The following is a 22552-nucleotide window of genomic DNA, read 5'->3' on the forward strand; positions in this document are numbered from 1 at the left end:
CTTTTTACATACCATGAGAATTAGATCTGTATCCACTTGTCGGGGTAATTGCTTTGATCTGAAGTGACAATACAATTTCTCTCATGTCCCTGAAAGAGCCAAATGGTTACAACACAAACTAGGTCCCTAGGTTAAGCCCCAGGGTACCAGGATGACCAATGGCAGTGCTATCTCCTTTGGTATGAAGCCCAGACCTTGGAGACATCTCTAGGTCATAAAAACTGAGGTACATGGGGTTATCTGGCTCCTGGAGTTATTTTATACACATAAGGAAAAAGGACTCAGAGATATTTCTAAGGAGACTATTTCAGGAAGGGAGGGGGCAGCTGCTTCCCTTCCTCCTTATAAGCAGAGAAAAATCACTTTTTGTCATCACTCACCTGTGGAGTATCCAGCTACTTGTGTAAGACACTTGACCTGGCTCTCGTTGCAGTACCCTAGGGGGGCCAGTGTGCTTCTTATTTACTGTAACGTAATGAACACAAAATCTGTTTATGATCCAGAATACCTCATGTGCATATTTAGGATAAAATTAATAAAGATAAATATAAAAATCTTCAATGGTTTTGCCATGATTGTAAACTTATCTGCCAAGTTTTAACCAAGGCCACTGATGGTCAAGATGCCCCCTGAACTGTAGATGCCTCTCCTAATTCTTCCTCTTTAAACACACACACACACATACACACACACACATACACACATACACACACACACACACACATATATACAGTTACTCATTTTGCTTAGGGAAAAACTTATGAGTACGGGGCAGGGCATAAGCAGAAACTTACAGTGAGTAAGAAGTGAAAGGGTAGAGGGACTAAAGCATAGCCGGGACTTGGGGAGGGCCGGAAGTCCCCAGTCCCAGAGGGCACATTGTGACAGATTGAAGGGGACACAGGAACCAGAGGTCAGAAGTCTTGGAGGTGAGGCTTCTTTGGTAACTTATCTGCTGAAGTTCTAGGAATTATCCTAAGTGGGGGTGGGGTGTTCCAGAGGTTGAGAGGAAAGCGGGTGTGTGTCCCTTCAGGTCCAGGGAGGCTCCTCCCCCAACAGCAGCAGGTCCACTCAGAGAGAGACTGTTTTGTCAGGAAGAGCCAGGACAGAAAGCAGCCTTTTATGGTAGGTCCACATCTCCAGCTTTACCTCCAAGGTGGGGATGTGACCAGGAGCTCCATTTCCAGGCCTTGGAGGAGGGATGATGATCCAGAAGCTTCAAAGCATCATTTCTGACTCCATCATCCAAAGGTGAGAACACCAGCAACAGAGTCCAGGGTAGGAGTCTGAGTCATTTTCTTGGTTCAATCATTCAATGGATTAAAAAAAGAAAAAAACCAGAAAAAACAAAACCCACCAAAAAGCAAGAAAATAAATATAAAACCAACCCCAAAGCTGACAGGCATCACTTCGATGACTCCAGTTTAAGAGGGGAAGTCTCCATTGTTAAAAGAGCCTTCACTCTCCCATTCTCCTCAGAGGTAATTCTTAGTGGGGATACTCAGAGGCTCCCAAAGAGTACCAGATGAGGCAGAGGCAGAGCAAAGTACCATGTAAGGGCTGGAGCCCTGGATCCCTCAGAGCTGCACTTAGAGCACATCAGCCTCCCTTTATTCAGCCAGAGGCTGAGGCAGCCCATCCTAGGTGCTTGTCAGTGTCGGGGATGATGCTGCAGGCTGTCCAGCTGATGCGGATTAGAGTCAGGACTGGGAAGAAAAAGATAATCCCAGAGCTGAGTACCAGGAGGACCGTGGGCTCCTTGTCTTCTACAGAGGTGTTATACCCGGCCCCAGTAATGTAGACAAGCAGGTTCAGCAGAGCTACAAGGAAGATGGTGATGCAGAGGGATGTGGGCAGCCTTGTACTGCCTCTGACTCCTGCTCTGGACCACACAGGACATCCACAGCCCCTTTCACACCAGTTGGGTTGGCAATGATCCTGTTGCTGAGGCAGGTGGCCACTTTCTACAGGGGCAGGGTCCAGGCATTCACCCAGCTGAGCAACATTAGGACGATTGATGCCCAGGGTTTGCCAATCAGCTGAGGCTATGGTGAGGAGATCGAAGAGCCTCCAGTGGATGGGGATGGGGGTAGAAGTGGGGATCACTAGACTGCCACACAGTCAGGAGGGCAGAGACCTCAGCTCCAACCCAGACTCATGGGAGGGAAGACACTCCAGACTGGGGGTTTTAAATTTGCAGAAGGCCCTGGGGTTATGGTGAGGAAACTGCTCGCTGGCTTTGGGAACCGTAGTGGCTAAGGGAGAAGGTCCTAGAGCCAAATGGGCTTGAATATCCACTCTGCCACTTAACTAGTGCTGTGACCTTGGGCAATTCACCTCACCTTCCTGGATTTTAGTGTCCTACTCTGACAATTAGAGATAATAAGACTGCATTTTAACATATAACTACATCCTAAGGTGTGGATTAAATGGAGCATGGTGAGCCCTAAATAAGTGTTGGGCATTCCTGTTATTATTACATCTCTGGGGTCCCTAAGAGAGGTGGAATTATCTATGTGATAAGATGCTTTATGGTTGATTCTCCCTCTGCCATTCTGCATCCTGCCCCTCCCAACTCTGCCAACACACACATACACACACATCCGGACTAGAGCCCTGGGAGGGCAGGACCAGGGCCGATGTCTCTCTGGCTTGTATGGAGGTGTATTTGTTGACTCATGACTCCTTTTAATTGTATAGAGAATTCTGCACACTATTAGTCCATTGGTATATTCAGCAATGAATTATTTCTATCAAAGCATTACCATCTTAATTGCAAAAGATATTGTGTAGCACTCTTGCAATCAGGGAGTCTCAGGGCTAGAAGGTACCTCAGAGATGACAGCCTCCTCCTGCCTCACTGATGAGGAAACATGTTCATGGAAATTTAAGTGATTTTTTACCTGTCACTGCAAATTGTTTATTAAACACAAAGCCATGGACAGTAAAAAAACATCCTTATTTTTTAAGTTTTTGGTGGGAATAGGATGGAGGCATTGAAGGTATAGGGACAGACAGAGACAGCAGAGCCACTGTGACTGAACTGAGGGTTGAGCTACACTTTCTTTGCCCTCAAAGAGCTACTTGGGGGAAGATTCTATAACATCTTGAATGGGAAATACAGGTCTAGAGTGATGGGCATACAGCTTACTCCTGATAAGAGACCTTTCAAAAGATGCAGGGATATTCAGGGTGGCTGAATTTCCCGTTAAAAGTTGGAAGTGTTAGAGGACAAAGGCAAAATGTCAAATAGCAATTTATTGTCCTTGGTTCAAGATATTCCCAATTATTGGACATACCAATAAAGATGTGCTCCCTGGGTAGTTTAGTTTCAACAGCCAATCATATCCCCATGCTCTTTTATTTAAGTGATGTGAACAAATCAATATATTTTGTAGTGTTCAATATTTCCTTTAGGTTGGCTTATATAGTCAATAGGATATTTTCTATCAAGGTTATGAATTGAGGGGACGAGAGGAGTGTTACACAGTTTGGATACATCAGAGGGATAGAGTGGAATGGACTTAGGCATATTCAGTTAGCAGCAGGAGTTCCAAAGAAGTTATGGGACTGAAGATAGGGCAGAAATGCAGGACAGATTAAGTCTCATAAGGAGAACAATTTGAGCAGGAGTGCTTAGTGCCCTTAATGCAGGAAAAATGGAAATGGTAAAGATCTCAAAACTCAACTTGGAGGATGACAACTGGTCCTAAGGCAATAGAAGAGGAGAGCAAGATAAGTGCAAAGGAGGCCAAAGGAGCAGAGAGTAAGGTGAATAAGCAAAGAGTGGTGTTATCACAGCTGATGCTAGATAAATTGCTTAAGAGGAAATGGTGGGAAAGTTGAGGGCAGTAAAACTCCAGGAGGAAAGAATGAACTCACAAGGAGACTTATCAAATGAAGAATCTGAGTAGTTCTGGAGACAAGCTAAAGATAGCCGGACAGGGTTGCAAAGATTTGGTCCTGCAACATAGAAATAGCAGATGTAGAATTTTTATATAATTTTTTGATTTTTTTGTATTTTCATTTTGAAATCTTTCAACCTATGGAAACTTGGCAAGAAGAGTACATCGAGTATACATATATTCTTTACCTAGATTTGCCTCTATCTACCTATCACATACACACTTTTTTTTCCCCCTGAACTGCTTAATATTATCTGTGAATTTTAAATGTTTTACATCACACTTCACGCCTAAATATTTCATCATCTATTTCCCAAGAACAAGGGCATGGCTACATGACTACAATTCACTTACCACTTTCAGGAAATGTAACACTGATATAATTCTATATCTAAAATTTGTGTATATTCAAATTTCCCCGGGTGTCCCAAAAATGTCCTTTATAGCCTTTTTTCCAATTCAGGATTCAACCAAGGAGCACACATTGCATTTATTTATGTCTCTTTTAGTCTCCTTTAATCTGTAGTAGTTCCCTAGCTTATTTTCTTTAAAAGGCTGCTATTTTTGAGTCCTGGGTTCAGTTGTTCTGCAGAATCTCTCTCAATGTGGACTTGTCTGTTTTCTCATGATAGGATTTAGGTTAAACGATTTCTTGTAGGAGTACCACATAAGTGGCACTGTAGACAATAAGCTTTTCAGTAAGTCATAATGCACTGAAGTCCTATAAGCCTGCTGTGATTCTGCTTTGCATCTTGAATATGTTTTATAACGAATGGATGGGATGGTTACTCAGTGAACTGGGGATGTGCTGACAGTTGAGCTATACCTCCACGACATAAATTGGATTCATCTCAAAATTCTACCTTACTCTGTACTACATGTAGTTCAGTAATCAGAGGGCTGGTTTCTGTTACTGAGATCTTGGAACCCACAATGCTTTTTGTAGAACTAGGGACAGTCTTAAAACAAAAATCTCACTTTTATTTGTTGTTCTAATTGCATGTTACCTAAGACATTCATTTGCTCATTGAGTTCTCACTTTCATTTGGAACTGACTTTGCTAGATACAGGATGAAAGGCTGGCTATGATACCTGTTAGATCATATGAATATGAATATTAGCATGCCCTTAGATTCAGGCCTGTTTCCAGAAGGATTTAAAGTAGCTTATAGAGATACATGTGATTTAACAACAACAAAAGGAGGTAAATGCAAAAATGCCAAGTGGGGTGAAAGAAAGATAATGCCAACATTGAGATTCATAATACAACGCAAAGCATAAGCTGTGTGATTTTAAGAGTTGACAATACCAAGTGTCAGCATGTTCCTATGTCAAGCAGAAAGGGGAAAGTGAAAATTAAAGATAGACGAGTTGGAGGGGATGATTGCTGGAGCAGGTCCCAAGCAGACCAGAAAAAAATGGGATAAAAACCATGAGGGTGGGAATAAGAAACTCAAAGACGTACTCCTACACAAGGATGAAACAGCATCCTTGTGAAGTCAGTGTGGAACAGAAAGCCGACCTCGTCCTATCCTGGTGCTGAGGGACGTGGGAAGTGGAGAATGCCTCAAATATCCTGTGAAGTGCTATATCCTAAGACTGGGACATTCAATGTTCTTATGCTACTCTACCTCCTGACTAAAATTCATGGGCTGTGCTGCGCATGTTGCAGAATATCTAACTCCTCAGTGGTTTCTGGGAGTACTTTGAGCCTGGGAAATAGATTTGATTAAATAGGGCATCTTTGGCTCTTTATTTCACCTTGACTTTGAATTTAAGTAAAAACCTGTAAGTGTAAACCTATTTCCTCTTACCTTCTTTATGGTTTCATTCAACAAATGTGCCTCTTGTGTGTCACACAGCCTGCTTGTTCCTTCATTCCATTTTTTTTTTTGGCTTTTGTTTGTATTTTCTGGGGAAGGTACTGATGAGGAGCTCTGTTTCTAATCTGTTCTCTTGGGTAAAGTCTGCAGATTTAGACCAAGGGCATCTTGAGAATAAGTAGGTGCAGATCTCTTATTCAGAGATGAAATCTTTTTTTTTCTATAATTATTTATTTTTAGCAGCGTTGGGTCTTCACTGCTGGGCGCAGGCTTTCTCTAGTTGTGGCGAGTGGGGTCTACTCTTCGTTGTAGTGGGCGGGCTTCTCATTGTGGTGGCTTCTCTTGTTGCAGAACATGGGCTCTAGGTGTGCGGGCTTCAGTAGTTGCGGTGCACAGGCTCAGTAGTTGTGGCTTGTGGGCTCTAGAGCGCAGGCTCAGTAGCTGTGGCACACGGGCTTAGTTGCTCCGCAGCATGTGGGATCTTCCCAGACCAGGGCTCGAACCCGTGTCCCCTGCATTGGCAGGCGGATTCTTAACCACTGCACCACCAGGGAAGTCCCTGGAAATGAAATCTTGTTAAACTATTGTTTCCTCTTCTCTCCAGCACCAGTGGAAATTGTGAAGTAGCAAAGCCCCACATATATTTTTTGAGTAGGGCTAATAGAATTCTGGGCATTTTGGAAAATCACAATTTGAGAGTCAAGAATGGGCTTTGGAGGACCATCTAAGGAAACACAGCCCTATTATTTTAGAGATAAAAAAAATTAAGGCCTCAAATAAACTTAATACAAGCACAAACCTAGCAAGAGGCAGAGCTGGAATTAGTGGTCTTCTGGCTCCTAGATCAGTGGTCTTTCTGGTATGAAACACTGGTTACCAAATAAAGCTGGGCTAAGGGACTCAAATTTTACAACTGCAGACAGGCATTTCTGAGGGAACAAGAAGTTTAAATTTGCCTTTCTATGTGGTCTAGAATATAACATCAATATTTGCATTTAAAGTGCTTGTTTTCAGAGCACTTATATTCATCCTTCTGTTAAAATAGGCAACCATTGAACAACAAGGATTATCAGAACTCAACACAACAATGGGAGGAACTGGTGTGCCTGCTTTCATGTCTGGTTTTTTCTTTTGTGAACTAAGTGCTCTGATCTCCAAAGGAGTTTCCAAGCCAGAGATATGTCATGCCTGAAGATGGGAAACTAAGATAGATGTGTCTTTACATGTTTACATACAGGTACCACAAATTAGTACTTTCAAGACCAGATCCTTGGTGTTTTGGGGCATGAGGTGGGAGTGGGGGCTATAATACACCAGTCTGGCATCTTGGTTTTGTGGTCAGAGTATCGGAGGTAGAAGAGATCATTCTAATTATGCAGCTTAGATGAACTGTAACTCAGATTGTGGTTTTGCTCATGCTTTTAGAAAAAAGTAATCTGAACAATGTAATCATTGCATCTGCAACTCTCTGGTGGCTTGTATTCCATTCACATTCCCCCCTGCATGGTATACTATCAAGTCCCAGTTACTTCCATTTCTATTTCCCTTTAATCTCAATGATAAATAATCTTCCTGGGATCATATATCCTTCCTGGGGCCCTATCATTTCATTTAGGATTGTGTGGTGATACAGAACCTTCACTTTGATGTTATAAGATAATTTTGCCATTTTCATGGCTATCAAGAAGCACACAAGAAGCTGACAGAGGAAAGCACAATTTCCAGTAGTTCAGATAAAGCAGCCTCACAGAAAAATCAGTGCCATTTACAAGACTTAAACAACTTTAACCAAATGGTTATGTTTAACCTAATAGATTTCTTTTAAAGGCTCCATTATAGTCATAGTACAAAGACCTGAAATTATTTAAGACACATTATACACATTACAACATATTCTATAATTTCTATACTAAATGCTAGTCTGTGACAAGGGAAGAAAACCAAAGAGGAATTGCTTCAGCACATTAACAATGAGCCTATTCTAATTAATTAATATGCAGCCATTTAATTAGCCTAGATTTTTCATTAAAATTCTGCATATAATCAAGTGCACAATCTCATACACTATCCAAATTTCATACACTTTTCCTAGTTTGGACCATAACAGTACTAGTCAGACAGTCAAAACCATTAACATAGGGAGGGAGCACTTCATTTTACAGATGAGGGGGCTGAAGCTCAGACAGATTACAGGACTTCAGCCAGGTCACAGAGCTAGCTAGCTCTTGTCTGCAGCGGAGACCAGCTCTAAACCTGGGCTGTTCATTTTTTTTTTTTTTTTTTTTTTTTTCCGGTTAACAGCCGCTCCGCGGCATGTGGGATCTTCCCGGACCGGGGCACGAACCCGTGTCCCCTGCATCAGCAGGCGGACTCTCAACCACTGCGCCACCAGGGAAGCCCTTGGGCTGTTCATTTAAAAAAAAATTTTTCTTTTTAATCACAATTCCTCCCCAGTTATAGATGCCTTCGTAATGCTAACTAGTTGTTTTAAGTGTCTGGGAGACAATGTGCTATTCTATAAAGAGCACAGGACTTGGTATTTGATGGGAGAGGGAGGGGCTCCTGTCTTAGCCCCACTTCCTGAGAACCCAGTGACTTAGATACCAATTACTCGCTCTCTATGGATCCAGTTTTCCTCATTTGTCCAACTGGGGTAAATATCTGACATGGATACGCAGACATGGTAGGTGGTTAACATGTGGTCCACCTGCAGTAAGGCTGAGATTGTCTGCGTCCAGAAGTACAGGCTGCACTTGTGAGAGCAAGTAGTGAGTCTGTGCCTTGACAGGTAAATCAGATAAACAAGGGAGGCTAGAAGGTGAATAATCTTTATGGGTTTGCTTACTATGATGGGACCAGTTTTCTGTGGGAAAGAAACTGAGGGATGGCAGTACAGATCTGCTGGACGTAAGTTCAGATTTGAAGGAACAGAGTGGCTATTACCCTTTTATCTGTATAGTTGTCTTTGGAAAAATTTTTATATTCTTAGTATTGGAGAAAAAATTAGAATAATAACAAGGTTGTCATGTTTTAGTGTGAGAGATCAACTCCTTAGAAAAATCCACACTTATAAAGCAATGATTCAGATTATGGAATAATCATTTTAAAAAGCTCCAAATTTAAGTAATTTGATTTGAAAGTATGAAACCTTTCATACATAACTGCAAAAAATAAACTTGCAGGTACCATGTCAGTGTCTGAAGGTGGCAAAATAATTAACTTATGTCAGCCCCACTCCCCAGGCTGAGAACACTGGTCACCTGGCTGTCCTTGCCCCAGCTGGTTAGGGCAGAGGTTCCACGTCAGGAGATACAAAGACCAGAGGCTATTTTCTCCACTGTTTGTGAAGCAGAGGGGTGTCTCTGACACTCTGAGAGGGTCCACTGTGCCTTATCCCCCCTACCCCCCCTTTTTGGAGCAGTGGGTGAGAGATTTTGCCCAGGGGCAAGAGACAGTCCATAAGAATAGAGAGTTCTGACAGTATTTGAAATAGAGTGAAGCTCAAGCCTAAGGTATTCTTGAAAACAATGGAGATTTTGGTGGTAAGCAATTAAGGGGAAGCTAGTAGCTCCATGAGAGCAACAAGCTAATCCATATGCCAGCTAGTTTACCAAAAAGAACCAGGAAAAGAGACAGCTAAAGAGTCCTCCCAGGAACCTCAAACACTGGCCTCAAAAACTAACCCTGCAAAGGGACCTAAATTTAATGGATCAGACTGTGGAACAATTTATATCCCACATAATGTAAATAATGTAAAATGGTGAAGCTGATTTGTGAAACAGTTTTGTGATTCTTCAAAAAGTTAACCATAGAGTTACCAAGTGACTCAGTAGTTCTGCTCCTAGGTATATAAACAGGTGAAATGAAAATAATAAAAAGAAATGAAGTACTGATACATGCTGCAGAATGAATGCTAAGTGAAAAGAAACCAGTCACAAAGCCCTCATATTATATGATTCTATTTTTATGCAATATGCAGACTAGGCAAATTTATAGAGACAGAAATATTAGTGGTTGCCTATGGTGTGGGGTGGGGCAGACTGGGAGTAATGGGGAGTGACTGGCAATGGGTTGAGTTTTGGGGTGATGAAAATGTTCTAAAATTGACTGTGGTGATGGTGTGCAACTCTGAATATACTAAAAACTGCTGACCTGTACACTTTAAATGGGTGAACTGCATAGTTTGTGAGTTATCTGTATCTCAATCTAGCTATTTAAATGAAATGTATAGCTCTTACTTGGATACTGACTCAGACATACTTAAAAAGCCACTTACAGCAATTTTGTGAACATTCCCTGAGATGTGCTTTTGGGATGTGTACACTTGTTTTTGCATTAACTTTTTAAATATAAATTTTATGGAAGTGTATCATGGAACTGGAAAACTCTAAATGCTAAGTGGTTAAAATGTAGAAATTTCACTACTTTAAGATAATACAGGAGCCTTGCATTCTTTTCTACTAGCAATGGGACTGTGGTTAAAAAGTTGTTGTTATTTGACTCAGTATAAACAGGCATAACACTGACAGAGTAATACCAGCTCTTCTTATCTGCCAAGGCTGTCATGAAAATTGTATTTACAAGTATAGTAGATAAGACCTTACCCGAAAGATATGTGACCAGATGATGTGAATGTAGAATTTTTCAGATTTCAGGCAGGTCATATTATATAAAATCCTCAGTGGGGTCTGTGAAATACCACCATAATCAAATCATTTCTCTAAATTTCTCTATGAGAAATACTCTAAGAGGGATCAAACAAGACTACAGAGAACCTCATATCAGTTCAGGTCATAATTGTTCACCAAATGAATTCTGAGCTTAACATCATCAACAAAACCTTTTGACTTTTTATATCTATCTATCTATCTCCGAATTGCAGACAGGGGGACTTATGCTGTAAAAATTCAAGTCCCAGCTCTGCTATAGCACCTGTGAAGAAAATATCTAGCTACTCTATAGGGCTGATAAGTGAAATGAGATGATGTATATAGCAACTAAAACATGATGCAAATATAGCTTAATATTACCAGTCATTTAAAAAGTAGAGCCTGTTAATATTTAACATTTTATGAACAGAAATGACATTAAAATAGAATTCTGGAATAGCAACATACAATAAAAACAAACAAAAAAAGAACCACAAAACAAAAAAACACAAAGTGTAAAACCCTCTCTCTCTATTCTCCAAGGCTTAAAGAGCAGTTATCCAGCTGTAGTCTACTTTCCTAAATTTTCTCAGTTCCTTTTCTTCAGATTTTGACAACTGATGTATAATGTCTTTTCCCAAATCTGTGTTATTTGTATCCTGGACCTCTTCAGTGAAATTATTTTCTTCATCTGAATCAACACTTTCTTTTTCTTCTTCCATACTGACATCATCAGGAATTTCTTCAGCACTTTAACGATAACAGAATAAAATACAGCAATTACTATTAAAAAATATTCCTAAACAATAACTTTCCAATTTAAGGTATCTATGAAAAAATAATCATGAACAAAATAAATGAAAATTCTTGTTACTGAATACACTTTAAAAATTATGGATTATTATAAAAGAACAGGTAAATTTATAAAACATGAAATTTTGAAACCCTTAAAACATTACCACGAAAGATCTCTGATATTTAGTTTCAATGAATTTTATTTATTTGACTTAGTAATCCTATATTCTTTAACTACAGGTCAAAGCTGAAATAAAGAGAAATACAGGGAAAGAATATTCTAATCAAGGATAACACAAACCATCCTGTTTATCTAAACATATCTTATGAACTGCCTTACCTCTTAGTCTCCTTAGACAGCAGCAATGAATTTACAAACATGGAGCACAGGAAAGAAGCAGATGGCAGTACATGGGCTGGAGTGTGAAGAAGCTACAGTAAAACAGAAAAACAGGGTTTCATTTAAAAAGATGAAATGCCAAGGCTTTTATCAACAGTAGGCTCTCCCCACAGAAAAACCAAACCAAAGAACTCCCTACTTTTCTTTTGGGGCTCCCTGGTGGTGCAGTGGTTAAGAATCTGCCTGCCAATGCAGGGGGGTATGGGTTTGAGCCCTGGTCTGGGAAGATCCCACATGCCACAGAGCAACTAAACCCAGGCACCACAACTACTGAGCCCGCGTGCCACAACTACTGAAGCCCGTGCACCTAGAGCCTGTGCTCTGAAACGAGAAGCCACCTCAATGAGAAGCCTGCACACTGCAACAAAGAGTGGCCCCCGCTCGCCGCAACTAGAGAAAGCATGCACGCAACAACGAAGACCCAATGCAGCCAATAAATAAATAAAATTAATAATTAAAAAAATAGATTAAAAAAAGAACTCCCTACTTTTATGCAAATAACCCCTCCCCAAACCCATGTCAGGCTACAATAATCAGAAATTGTAAGTTTTAGGCCATTTAGTTCGGGAATTAAAGTTGCACAGTAAATAGATTGGTTCAACGTGGTGGAGTAGAAAGATGTGTGCTCACTCCCTCTTGTGAGAACACCAGAATCACAACTAACTGCTAAACAGTCATCGACAGGAAGGCACTGGAACTCACCAAAAAAGATACCCCACATCCAAAGACAAAGGAGAAGCTGCAAATGAGATGGTAGGAAGGGCGCAATCAAAATAAAATCAAATCCCATAACTGCTGGGTGGATGACTACAAACTGGAGAACACATACCACAGAAGTCCACCCACAGGGAAAGGTTCTGAGCCCCATGTCAGGCTTCCCAACCTGGGGGTCCAGCAACAGGAGGAGGAATTCCTAGAGAATCAGACTTTGAAGGCTAGTGGGATTTGATTGCAGAACTTCCACAGAACTGGGGGAAACAGACTCCACTCTTGGAGGGCACACACAAAGTAGTGTGTACATCAGGACCCAGGGGAAGGACCAGTGGTTAGTCTCCTAACCCACTGGAGACTGAACCAGGCCTATCTGCTAGTGTTGGAGGGTCTCCTACATAGGTGGGGGGTGGCTGTGGCTCACCGTGCGTCCAAGGACACTGGCAGAAGTTCTGGGAAGTACTCCTTGGTGTGAGCCCTCCCAGAGTCTGACATTAGCCCCACCAAAGAGCCCGGGTACGCTCCAGTGCTGGGTCGCCTCAGGCCAAACAACCAACAAGCAAATTAAAGTTTTACCAAGCTCTGCCCACCATAGCAACACCCAGCTCCACCCACCATCATTCCTTCCCAGCAGGAAGCTTGCACAAGCCTCTTAGATAGCCTCATCCACCAGAGGGCAGATAGCAGAAGCAAGAACTACAATTCTGCAGCCTGTGAAACAAAAACCACATTCACAGAAAGATAGACAAAATTAAAAGACACAGGACTTTGTACCAGATGAAGGAACAAAACTCCAGAAAAACTAAATGAAGTGGAGATAGGCAACCTTCCAGAAAAAGAATTCAGAACAATGACGGTGAATATAATTAATGATAGTGAATATGATCCAGGACCTCAGAAAAAGAATACAGGCAAAGATCGAGAAGATGCAAGAAATGTTTAGCAAAGACCTAGAAAGACTAAAGAGCAAACACCTAGAAGAATTAAAGAACAAACAAACAGAGACGAACAATACAATAACTGAAATGAAAACTACACTAGAAGGAATCAATAGCAGAATAACTGAGGCAGAAGAACGGATAAGTGGCCTGGAAGACAGAATGGTGGAATTCACTACCAGGGAACAGAATAAAGAAGAAAGAATGAAAAGAAATGAAGACAGCCTAAGAGAGCTCTGGGACAACATTAAACGCAACAACATTCGCATTATAGGGGTCCCAGAAGGAGAAAAGAGCGAGAAAGGACCCGAGAAAATACTTGAAGAGATCAGAGTTGAAAACTTCCCTAACATGGGAAAGGAAACAGCCACCCAAGTCCAGGAAGTGCAGAGTCCCAGGCAGGATAAACCCAAGGAGAAGCATACTAAGACACATAGTAATCAAACTGACAAAAATTAAAGACAAAGAAAAATTATTGAAAGCAACAAGGATAAAATGACAAATAACATACAAGGGAATTCCCATAAGGTTAACAGCTGATTTCTCAGCAGCAACTCTACAAGCCAGAAGGGAGTGGCATGATATATTTAAAGTGATGAAAAGGAAGAACCTACAACCAAGATTACTCTACCCAGCAAGGATCTCATTCAGATTCGATGGAGAAATCAAAAGTTTTACAGAAAAGCAAAAGCTAAGAGAATTCAGCACCACCAAACCAGCTCTACAACAAATGCTAAAGGAACTTCTCTAAGTGGGAAACACAAGGGAAGAAAAGGACCTACAGAAACAAACCTGTAACAATTAAGAAAATGGTCACAGGAACATACATATTGGTATTACCTTAAATGTGAATGGATTAAATGCTCTGACCAAAAGACACAGGCTTGCTGAATGGATACAAAAACAAGACCCATATATATGCTGTCTACAAGAGACCCACTTCAGACCTAGGGACACATACAGAGTGAAAGTGAAGGGGTTGGAAAATGATATTCCATGCAAATGGAAATCACAAGAAAGCTGGAGTAGCAATACTCATCAGATAAAATAGACTTTAAAATAAAGAATGTTACAAGAGACAAAGAAGGATACAACATAATGATCAAGGGATCAATCCAAGAAGAAGATATAACAATTATATATGCACCCAACATAGGAGCACCTCAATACATAAGGCAACTGCTAACGGCTATAAAAGAGGAAATCGACAGTAACACAGTAATAGTGGGGGATCGTAACACCTCACTTACACCAATGGACAGATCATCCAGACAGAAAATTAATAAGGAAATACAGCTTTAAATGACACAACAGACCAGAGAGATTTAATTGTTATTTATAAGACATGCCATCCAAAAACAGCAGATTACACCTTCTTCTCAAGTGCACATGGAACATTCTCCAGGATAGATTACATCTTGGGTCACAAATCAAGCCCCAGTAAATTTAAGAAAACTGAAATCATATCAAGCATCTTTTCTGACCACAACGCTATGAGATTAGAACTCAATTACAGGCAAAAAGACGTAAAAAACGCAAACACATGGAGGCTAAACAATACGTTACCAAGAGAACACTGAAGAAATCAAAGAGGAAATTAAAAAATACCTGGAGACAAATGACAATGAAAACATGACAATCCAAAACCTATGGGGTGCAGCAAAAGCAGATCTAAGAGGGAAGTTTATAGCAATACAAGCCTACCTCAAGAAACAAGAAAAATCTCAAATAAACAATCTAACCTTACACCTAAAGGAACTAGAGAAAGAAGAACAAACAAAACGCAAAGTTAGTAGAAGCTAATAAATCATAAAGATCAGAGCAGAAATAAATGAAATAGAAACAAAGAAAACAATAGCAGAGATCAATAAAACTAAAAGCTGGTTCTTTGAGAAGATAAAATTGATAAACCTTTAGCCAGACGCATCAAGAAAAAGAGGTTTTTAAAAATACCAATTCATGGGTCCCACTCCAGGGATTCTGATTTGATTGGTCTAGACTGCAGCCAAGGCTTTTTCATAAAAAAAATTTTTCCTTATTTTTAAAAACTCCTTGCGAGATTCCAACATAGAGTGAAGTATGGCAGCTCACGTTCTGAGGGATGCTTATACTCGCATACACACACACAGCATCACTGTTGTCACTGGCTACACTGACTGTCCTCTGCAGAATCTCTTGAACCACAAGCAAAGCTGACCAGAAAAAAAAAAAAAAAAAAAAAAAAAAAAAAAAAAAAAAAAAAAGGGGGAGGGCCCAAAAAGAAATCAAAGATGACACAAACAGATGGAGAGATATACCATGTTCTTGGATTGGAAGAATCAGTATTGTGAAAATGACAATACTACCCAATGCAATCTTCAGATTCAATGCAATCCCTATCAAATTACCAATGGCATTTTTTTACAGAACTAGAACAAAATACATGAAAATTTGTATGGAGACACAAAAGACCCCGAATAGCCAAAGCAGTCTTAAGGAAAAATAATGGAGCTGGAGGAATAAGACTCCCTGACTTCAGACTACACTACAAAGCTATAGTAATCAAGAAAATATGGTACTGGCACAAAAACAGAAATATAGATCAATGGAACAGGAAAGCCCAGAGATAAACCCACGCACCCATGGTCAACTAATCTATCACACAGGAGGCAAGGATATACAATGGAGAAAAGACAGCCTCTTCAATAAGTGTTGCTGGGAAAACTGGACAGCTACACGTAAAAGAATGAAATTAGAACACTCCCTAACACCATACACAAAAATAAACTCAAAACAGATTAGAGACCTAAGTATAAAACCGGACACTATAAAACTCTTAGAGGAAAACACAGGAAGAACACTCTTTGACATAATCACAGCAAGACCTTTTTTGATCCACCTCCTAGAGTAATGGAAATGAAACCAAAAATAAACAAATGGGACCTAATGAAACTTACAAGCTTTTGCAAAGCGAAGGAAACTACAAACAACACAAAAAGACAACCCTCAGAATGGGAGAAAATATTTGCAAACGAATCAATGGACAAAGGATTAATTTCCAAAATATATAAACAGCTCATTCAGCTCAATATTAAAAAAACAACCCAATGCAAAAATGGGCAGAAGACCTAAACAAACATTTCTCCAAAGAAAACATACAGATGGCCAAGAAGCACATGAAAAGCTGTTCAACATCAATAATTATTAGAGAAATGCAAATCAAAAGTACAATGAGGTATCACCTCACACCAGTTAGAATGGGCATCATAAGAAAATCTACAGACAATAAATGCTGGAGAGGGTGTGGAGAAAAGGGAACCCTCTTGCACTGTTGGTGGGAATGTAAATTGATACAGCCACTATGGAGAACAGCATGGAAGTTCCTTCAAAAACTAAACATTGAACTACCGTATAACCCAGCAATCCCACTACTGGGTATATACCCAGAGAAAACCATAATTCAAAAAGACACATGCACCCCAATGTGCACTGCAGCACTATTTACAAAAGCCAGGTCATGGAAGTAACCTAAATGCCCATCAACAGATGGATGGATAAAGAAGATGTGGTATAAAAATACAATGGAACATTACTCAGCCATAAAAAGGAACAAAACTGGATCACCTGTAGAGATGTGGATGGACCTAGAGACTGTCATACAGAGTGAAGTAAGTCAGAAAGAGAAAAACAAATATCGTATATTGACACATGTATGTGGAACCTAGAGGAATGCTACAGATGAACCGGTTTGCAGGGCAGAAATAGAGACACAGGTGTAGAGAACAAAGGTATGGAAACCAAGGGGGGAACGTGGCAGAGGGTGGTGGTGGTGGTGGTGGGATTAACTGGGAGATTGGGATTGACATGTATACACTAATATGTATAAAATAGATAACTAATAAGAACCTGCTGTATAAAAAAATAAATAAAATCCAAAAATTCAAAAAAAATTGCAGTGTATAAATAACTATTTAAAAATTAGTTGTTACAGATTGACTGTATAAATAAACTCGAACTTAAGGAACTTTATTGTGTATAACCCATTTCATATTGGTATAAGCAATTAATTTACACTATTAATATTATAATAAACATACGTTTCACACTAATAAGTAATTAATAATTACTTACCTCACTAATTGCAGGTATGTTTTCTGTTAAGGGTAGTTGTACCAGTTCATTCTCCAAAGCTTCATTTAACTTGTCATCCTGCTGTTGCTGCCTGTGCTTTCCCAATATGAAATAAAATGGGGTTGTTGGAAGAGTTTCTTCTGCTAATAGCTGTAAGGATTTAAGACAAAGGGAAATAAATTACTTCACTAAAGAAGAGGAACTGCCTTTGAGGCAATAAGAAGTATCACAGGGCTTCCCTGGTGGCGCAGTGGTTGAGAGTCCGCCTGACGATGCAGGGGACACGGGTTTGTGCCCCGGTCCAGGAAGATCCCACATGCTGCGGAGCGGCTGCGCCCGTGAGCTATGGCCGCTGAGCTGGCACGTCCAGAGCCTGTGCTCCGCAACGGGAGAGGCCACAACAGTGAGGGGCCCACGTACCACAAAAAAAAAAAAAAAGAAGTATCACAGTCATAACATGTCCGATGGAAGGAACTATAGAAATTATCTAGTATGATTCTTTCATTTCACAGGTAAAGCAACTGAGGGCAGTCAATTTACTACGTGAAAAGCTAACAGCAGACACTTCGATGACAGAACAAAATGTGCATCCACCACTACTTAGGCCCCCAATCCTACAAAAATGGAAGCAAACGGGTTTTCAAAAGAGCATAAATCCACAGTACTAAAGACACTGTGTGATGTGGAAAGTGAAAAGTAGTTTGAATGGTGGTAGAGAAATGAGAAAATTGGTAGAGAAATGAGAAATGAGAAAATTGGTAGAGAAATGAGAAAGCAGGATTCTAAGCTGGTGGTGAAGAAAGCTAAAAGCATCCCCATTTATACTGCAGAATCCCGCAAACACTCAAGAATTGGTACTAATAGTAACAGTACCTCCTCTGTAAAAGGCTAAAAAAAAAAAGAAAGAAACCAGTTAGCCTGGTTGAAGGTCTATTTAGAGAGCATTCAGGTTTCCAGATCTCCTCCTCAGCCCAAGCAGAGGGCTGGCAGTATGTTCCTTGAAGAGCGAAATAAAGTGTGTCTTTAGAAAGGATGGCTTGGTGTGTGGCGGGGCGGAGGTGCCCTCACAGCTGAAGGCAGTTGTGTTCCATAGAGGGTGCTTCTCAGAACACTGGCAGCCAGGTTGACATCTTTTAGGCAAGAATTCGGAAGAAATCTATCTGGACAATTTGACCAATCTAAGAGAAGAAGTCCTAAAAATAATGACTTGGAGATTTTCTCATAATAGCTCAGGCAGATAGTGGAGGCCAGAGGTCAAGTTCCACCTAGGTAGAAAACCTCCAAATGGCGATTTTGCTCACTTTTAAATAAGAGCAGACAGCCAAGAGTCATCAGACTTTGATGAAAATCTCCAAAACATATTGGAAATAAAAACCTAATGGAAATGAACCATGTTAAGAGAGAGAAAAAAATAGAGGATCAGACGAAAAGAGGAGGAAACCTCTCAGACAACAGGAAGAAAACAGGAGAAAAAATAAGAATATTAGAGAGCACCATTCTAGAAGGTCCAGCAGTAAATAATAGCAGTTCTAGAGAAAATGAAAGCAAAAGAATTAATTCTTCTCCTTAGACAGTTTTTTGATTAAAACCCTCGAAGGGGGCTCTACATTTAACTCAGAGGAAAAGTCAAAGTCTTTTCATTAAAGCCTGTTTTGACTGCTTTATTTAAAAAGGCAAACTGCACTCCACATTCCCTTTCCCACCATTCCTCCTCCCATAATTCTTATTGCCTTCTAAAATACTATATATTTTACTTACTTGATGTTTATTATCTGTGCCTTCCTGTTAGACTATAAACACCACTAGTTTAGAGACCTGACTCTTTTGCTCACTGATATATCCCAAATGTCTAGAACATACAGTAATGATCAACAAAAAAATGTTAAACGAATTCAATGAATTTTCAGAGAAAAATAAACAAGTCAGGATACAGATAAAGTATAAGACAGTATCTTCAAAGTTCTAAGACAAAATGATTTTCAACCTAGAACTCTACGCAACCAACCAATCCAATGGGAGAGAATAAAAGCATGTGCAAACATGCAATGTCTTAAATTTACTTCCCATGCACCAATAGGATGTGCTTTACCAAAGCAAGGGAGTGACCAAAGAAGGAGAAAAACTACAGGATCTATTACAGTAGATGTGAATAAACCCCCAGAATGGTAGCAAATGTAGATCCTAAGATGATTACTGTGCAGCAGGTTTACAGGGCAATCAGTTCAGAAAGAAGGTCAGAGGCTCTTGAAAATATTTCTTCAAGACTCGAAAGAATACCTAATATGTCTGAAAATAATGAGAGAGGACTTACAGGGTAGAGATTAGGGGTGAATTAGGTGAGAAGTAAATAGGAAACTGAGCAAATGAAAAAAGAAGGCAATCATTAACTCCAGAGAAAAGAAGTTGGTCACAAAAGGAAAAACAACCTGTTTATTACTATGTGGCTCAGCTATGAATTGTATTTACATGTTTAAGGATGAACAGTGACCTGACCAATTTATCTATACTGGAAAAATTAGGCGACAGAAAATATGAGGGGTATGTTATGTATATGGCGGGAGTGGTGTGAAAGAAACTTCAATAGATCAGAGTTAACAAATAATACCTAGATCTAAAAAATCCGGAATTAGCAATATAAACATGTTTCTTAGAGATATGGAGGTAAATAAAAACTTCAACTCAAAGAGTTGAGAGTATCTTTGTGGGTAACGGCAGTGGTGGTGATGTTCAAGTTTTCCCCAAGAAGTCTTGTAGAACTATTTGATTCTTTAAATCACAAGCATATATTACTGATGTTACAAATTGAGACTACATTTTCAAAGAGCACTATCACATCAAACGGAGCAAGTAGTTTCTAAGTATGTAATTTTAATTCCACTTTAGGGCAGGTAAAACATTTTTCTCATAGCTGAGTTCTAAAAGATAACTTTATCTTTGCAGGGAGGCACTGTGCATGATCTGCACCACGAGTGACTAGAACATACCTGTTTGCTTGTTGGTGTGAGTTTCTCTTCTGGAGACTGTGTACTGAATGTCAATAAACTCTGAAAAGAGAGGTCAATGAACGATGCAAAATATAAATTGTAGAGTGCAAATCTAAATGGTAAAGTTAGAAAATGATGTTGACTTTTCATCTTGATATAAATATATCTGCTCACAGAAAAGTAATACAAGATTGAAAACGTATTTAATAACTGCTGTGACAGTTGTAAGATTGTCCTCAAAGATCATTTTTAAGAATTGGTAATGAAATAAAATTCAACTGATGGGTCAAACTTAAGCCACTGATTTCTTTATGGTAAATCAAATACTAAAATTAAAAAAGAGCCATTCTAATAAATACAATTTAAAGTATTCTAGTTATCTTCTAGGTCATATCTTTTTTGGTGTCACGGAGTGAGTGAATGCAAGCAATACTTAACCCCAAAGGTGTGGGCTAATATACTCCCACCAGTAATTTGACTGTACAGAGCACATAAGATGATTTGGCAGGGGAGTGGGAGGGGAGAGGAGTAATCCTTTAATAAAACTATTCCACTTGCCCTGGGCTATTACTATCAAATAGTAAAGCAACTGAAAATCACACATAAGAGATGACCGCCTTTTCTGAGGTGGATGGTTACCTGTGATTTTGTTAGGAAGTAAAACTGCGATCTGTTCAGCCACTGGTAGGCTTCTGAGGTGAATGATTCAGGGACATCTCGTGGAACAAACACTCCCCACTGGACTTCCTCTCTGGAGATGTTTTTTTGAATATACAATGGCCTTGGCTCGCTAGGTCTAAACACAAACACTAGAGAAAAAAAAACAAACAGACAACAACATTTTGCCTGCAAAGGTTAGTTTCAGCCTCAGATTGGCAGACCACACTCATCCTGGGACTTACCCCATTGAATAAATTGATAAGGTCATGATTATTTTAGGCTTTGAGTCAACAAATATCTACTTGATGCTTACTATGTGCCAAGCTGGTTAGGAATGAGGGCTTTGAAGATGAAAAACAGAAACAAAAATTTGTTTCTGAGAGCAGGGTCAACTGCAGAAAACAGACACCAAAATACTATGGCAGTATTTTGTCTTAAGCACTAGAACAGAGATCTGTATAAAGAGCTTCAAGATCATAGAGGAATGATAAAAGCTCCTTGGGGGATTTAGGAATGCTTCAAAGAGGCAAAATGTCTCTTGGATTTTGAAGGCTGAGTAGCAAATGACATGTTGAAAAATGAGGGATGTGCTGGAGCTGGAACTCAAGAAAGGAAGGGCAGTGGTCAGGCAAATGGCTTCAAATGGACATCTGATTTGAAGGTAAGTTTAAATCAAATTATATTAAAGGTGTTAAAAAGAAAATTTAGGTAATAGACTACTTCTGTCAAAGAATGGTCTGTACTTACAGTCTGAACCCATGGAAGACTGAGAGATTGCAGCAATATTCTCTGAATTGGGATCAGGTTCCATAACTCTCACATTTAATTTTGCACTCCACTCCACTGGGGGAAAAAAAGTGATTCACTTCTAAGAAGAGATTTACCAAAAGCTTTCTTAAGCTTGTTATTTAAACCAGGTACTCAATATTTACTGGGACAATCAATTCTATTATTTTTAGGAAGAGGGATTTTACCATTCCAGATAATACATGGAGAACACACTGACATAATCTGTGGAAGTCTGCGCTAAAACGAGGGGCAAGAAGCAGAAAAACAGTTAAAGCAGTGCAACTTCTGTCTGGTGCTTTCCCACTACTGCTAAATGTGGGCAAAATGTTAACCAGAATCACTGTAGAGAATATTTAAAAAAATGTTATCACACACATTATTACAAAGTAACCACAATGTCCTCCAAACATATACTCGAATGAGTAAAATGCCACAAAGTTCACATTTGTTAGGAGGATTGTGATAGGCTACATTCAAATTTAATGCTATCAGGAATACTGCAGGTTAATATGCATTATGAACTATCAGAAACTTTCCTCAAATTGTTATGAGGATGGATAATATGGAGGGCAACAAAGTCATACACTGAAGACAGTGGAAAAAGCTGAGGATAATGGAAGATGATTTGATGACAATTAGGCAGCTTATAAATACAGCTGACCCTTGAATAACATGGATTTGAACTATGAGGGTCCACATACATGTGGATTTTAAAATAGCAAGTACTACCAGTAACTGCTCAATCCAAGGTTGGCTGACTCCACAGAGGGCTGACTCTCTAAGTTATA

The 22552-nt window shown here is 39.7% G+C and overlaps 1 protein-coding gene across 1 annotated transcript in view; it reads right to left on the reverse strand.

The window, feature by feature from the left end:
- Positions 1-10509: 10509 nt before the first annotated feature.
- Positions 10510-22552, reverse strand: part of WDR75 (WD repeat domain 75) — a 41309-nt gene continuing 29266 nt past the window's right edge. The window contains exons 16-21 of the mRNA XM_024733640.1: positions 21723-21818; positions 20955-21124; positions 20316-20375; positions 17332-17481; positions 11513-11604; positions 10510-11127 (exon numbers count right to left, since the gene is read on the reverse strand). Of these exons, the coding sequence (XP_024589408.1) occupies positions 10923-11127; positions 11513-11604; positions 17332-17481; positions 20316-20375; positions 20955-21124; positions 21723-21818 (773 nt within the window). The 3' untranslated portion in view covers positions 10510-10922. The remainder of the gene's footprint in view (positions 11128-11512; positions 11605-17331; positions 17482-20315; positions 20376-20954; positions 21125-21722; positions 21819-22552) is intronic.

Source organism: Neophocaena asiaeorientalis, unplaced genomic scaffold (genome assembly GCF_003031525.2).
Source record: "Neophocaena asiaeorientalis asiaeorientalis breed wild unplaced genomic scaffold, Neophocaena_asiaeorientalis_V1.1 scaffold24, whole genome shotgun sequence".
Lineage (NCBI taxonomy): Eukaryota > Metazoa > Chordata > Mammalia > Artiodactyla > Phocoenidae > Neophocaena > Neophocaena asiaeorientalis.